Here is a 3070-nt window from a genome sequence, read left to right as displayed (position 1 = left end):
TAGAAACAACCTACAGCGCCTGGGCTGTGCTGTTCCTGTGCCCCCGGAGAAGTGGCTTTTCTTCTTTATTTGTGACTGCTGGAAGAAAAAAAACCCAAAACCAACAAACAAAAAACCCCCCAAACCTAGCACTATCATTTTTCTTGTGCAATTTTTTAAATTTGCAACAGATTGTGGCTTTTTGTTTCCCTTTAAAATAACACAGCCCACCGTGTCTAGCAGGTACGTTCAACTCGTGTATACATACATATTTACATACGTTAAATTTAGATATGTATTTCATTACCGTTGGTACGTAAATTAGGCTGACTTTAAGAAAGTTCTTTTTTAAAAAGGAGTAATTTGATAATCCTACAATTCTATGTTTAAGAAAACAGCCTTACTGGCCTGTGGGAGGGGGACTGGCCAGGTCCCGAGGAAAGGGAATAGGCTGAAACGTAGCTGCCGCCGTGCCGGGGGCATCTTTAAAGCTACGGTAACAGACGCAACTTTCCCCCCCCCCCCTCTTTTTTTCTCCCCCTTTTTTAACCCTTCCCGAGCTCCTCCGTGGGAGGGGAGTCGGATGGTGAAACAAAGCTTGGGAAGGCGTTTGGAGGCAGAACCGCGTTGCCGGCCCCAGCGAAAGGATCCTCCCGCGGGAGTCGCGAAACTTTGCGGCCGGGGCCGGCGGAGCGAAGCGGGGCCGGGCGGCGGAGCGGTGCCGGGCGCGGGACGCGGGGCGCGGGGCGGCGGGGCCGCTCCGATCCTGACGCGGCGGGGCGGCCCTCTCCCCTCTGTGCCCGCAGGAGGAACCGCGGGTAGGCTCCACGCCTCTGGCCATGCTCGCTGCGACCTGCAACAAGATCGGCAGCCCCAGCCCGTCGCCGTCCACCCTCTCGGACAGCGCGTCCTCCTTCGGCAAAGGCTTCCACCCCTGGAAACGCTCCTCCTCCTCGGCCTCGGCGGGCAGCTGCGGTGCTGTGGGCTCCGGCCTCCCGGGCTTCGGCGTGGCGGGCGCTGCGCGAAACGGCTCCTCAGCGGCGGCGGCGGCGGCTGCAGCGGCAGCGGCGGCCGCCCTGGTCTCGGACTCGTTCAGCTGCGGCGGCTCGCCGGGCTCCAGCGCCTTCTCCCTCACCTCCAGCAGCGCGGCGGCCGCCAGCTCGCCCTTCGCCAACGACTATTCCGTCTTCCAAGCGCCGGGCAGCGCCGGCGGCGGCGGCGGTGGCGGAGGCGGCGGCGGAGGGGCGACGGGACAGGAGGCGGCGGCGCACCAGCCCGTCTTCATCTCCAAGGTGCACACGTCGGTGGAGGGGCTGCAGGGCATCTACCCGCGGGTGGGCATGGCGCACCCCTACGAGTCCTGGTTCAAGCCGTCGCACCCGGGGCTCGGTGCCGGCGAGGTGGGCTCGGCGGGCGCCTCCAGCTGGTGGGACGTGGGCGCCGGCTGGATCGACGTGCAGAGCCCCAACGGGGCGGCCGCGCTGCCCGGGTCGCTGCACCCGGCGGCCGGCGGACTCCAGACCTCGCTCCACTCGCCGCTGGGCGGCTACAACTCGGATTACTCTGGCCTGGGCCACTCGGCCTTCAGTAGCGGTGCCTCCCCGCACCTCCTCAGCCCCGCCGGGCAGCACCTCATGGATGGATTTAAGCCGGTGCTGCCCGGCTCCTACCCGGACTCGGCCCCCTCGCCGCTGGCCGGCGCCGGGGGCTCCATGCTGGGCGGTGGCCCCACCGCGCCGCTGGCCGCCTCGCCGCGCTCCTCCGCCCGCCGCTACTCGGGGCGCGCCACCTGCGACTGCCCCAACTGCCAGGAGGCCGAGCGGCTGGGGCCGGCGGGGGCCAGCCTGCGCCGCAAGGGGCTTCACAGCTGCCACATCCCCGGCTGCGGAAAGGTCTATGGCAAAACCTCACACCTGAAGGCGCACCTGCGCTGGCACACGGGCGAGCGGCCCTTCGTCTGCAACTGGCTCTTCTGCGGCAAGCGCTTCACCCGCTCCGACGAGCTGCAGCGGCACCTGCGGACCCACACGGGCGAGAAGCGCTTCGCCTGCCCCGTCTGCAACAAGCGCTTCATGCGCAGCGACCACCTCAGCAAGCACGTCAAGACCCATAGCGGCCCTGGAGGCGCCGGGGGCCCCGGCGGCGGCGGCCCCGGCGGTGGTCCCGGCCCCGGCGGTAAGAAGGGCAGCGACACCGACAGCGAGCACAGCGCGGCCGGCAGCCCGCCCTGTCACTCCCCGGAGCTGCTGCCGCCCCCCGAGCCCGGCCACCGCAACGGCCTGGAGTGACGGGCGGAGGCGCGGGGCCGTCGCGCCCCTCGGCCCGCCGCCCTCCCGGCCGCGCAGCGCCCCCGGGCGCGTAGCCCTGCGGCGGGGACGCGGACACGTAAGTAGCCGCCGCGGCTCCGCAAGAACCGCTCTCAGCCTCGCGGACGCTCCGCTGCCCGCCCGGGCCGGGGCGGTGCGGCCGGGCCGCGCAACCCCCGCGACGGGGGCAGGGGAGCGTTTGGGCAAGGGGAGGGAGCCGCAACCCGCTGTGGGGCGGCCGAGCCGCCGCCTCCCTTCCCCTTCGCCTTGAGACGCCCCCGCCTCGTGTTGCTTTTAGAGAGGACCCCCCCTCCTTCTCGTTCCCTCTCGCTTTCCCGCTGGAAACCGGCCCGTCCCCTCTCCCTCAGGCACTAGAGCCGGTACAGCCGCGGCGCCCCGGCGGGGCGGGCGTGCGGGCCGGGGCTGCCCCGCGGCGGGGCCTCCGACGGCAGCGCAGTCAGCCGCGGTCCTTACCCCGAGCTGAGACTCAGACCTGCCCTCGCCTCGTTAACTGCTCGAAGCCCGTCTGCTCCTCGGGATCGAAGCGGCAGTGTGCTTATTTCCCTTCCCCCCTTATTTTTTTTTCAATTTTAGAGAATCGTTTATCTCCCGGAGTCCAAATTTCACTGCGTTTGCCAGCGCATTTTTATAATTCTGGTTTGAGCAGGTATCGCGAAATACCTTGAAAATAATTAGGTTGAAAGTCGTATATTTTTTTTTTAAACTCCATACAAATGAAGAAGCATCGTGGGTTTCAAGCAAAGATGTATTTCCAATGCCAAAAA

General features: G+C 66.4%; 1 protein-coding gene across 1 annotated transcript; it reads left to right on the top strand.

Moving 5' to 3' along the window:
* Positions 1-554: 554 nt before the first annotated feature.
* On the top strand, positions 555-2656 carry SP8 (Sp8 transcription factor). Its single transcript, XM_027684863.1, has one exon. The coding sequence runs from the start codon at positions 819-821 to the stop codon at positions 2265-2267; it is 1449 nt and encodes a 482-aa protein (XP_027540664.1). The 5' UTR covers positions 555-818; the 3' UTR covers positions 2268-2656.
* Positions 2657-3070: the final 414 nt, after the last annotated feature.

The sequence above is a fragment of the Neopelma chrysocephalum genome, unplaced genomic scaffold, assembly GCF_003984885.1.
Source record: "Neopelma chrysocephalum unplaced genomic scaffold, ASM398488v2 Primary Assembly neopelma1_67, whole genome shotgun sequence".
Taxonomy (NCBI): Eukaryota; Metazoa; Chordata; class Aves; order Passeriformes; family Pipridae; genus Neopelma; species Neopelma chrysocephalum.
This window is presented reverse-complemented; position numbering and strand designations above follow the sequence as displayed.

What these genes read in the sequence shown, in the direction of transcription:
- SP8 (XM_027684863.1), top strand. Translation starts at nt 819, where the DNA reads ATGCTCGCTGCGACCTGCAACAAGATCGGCAGCCCCAGCCCGTCGCCG.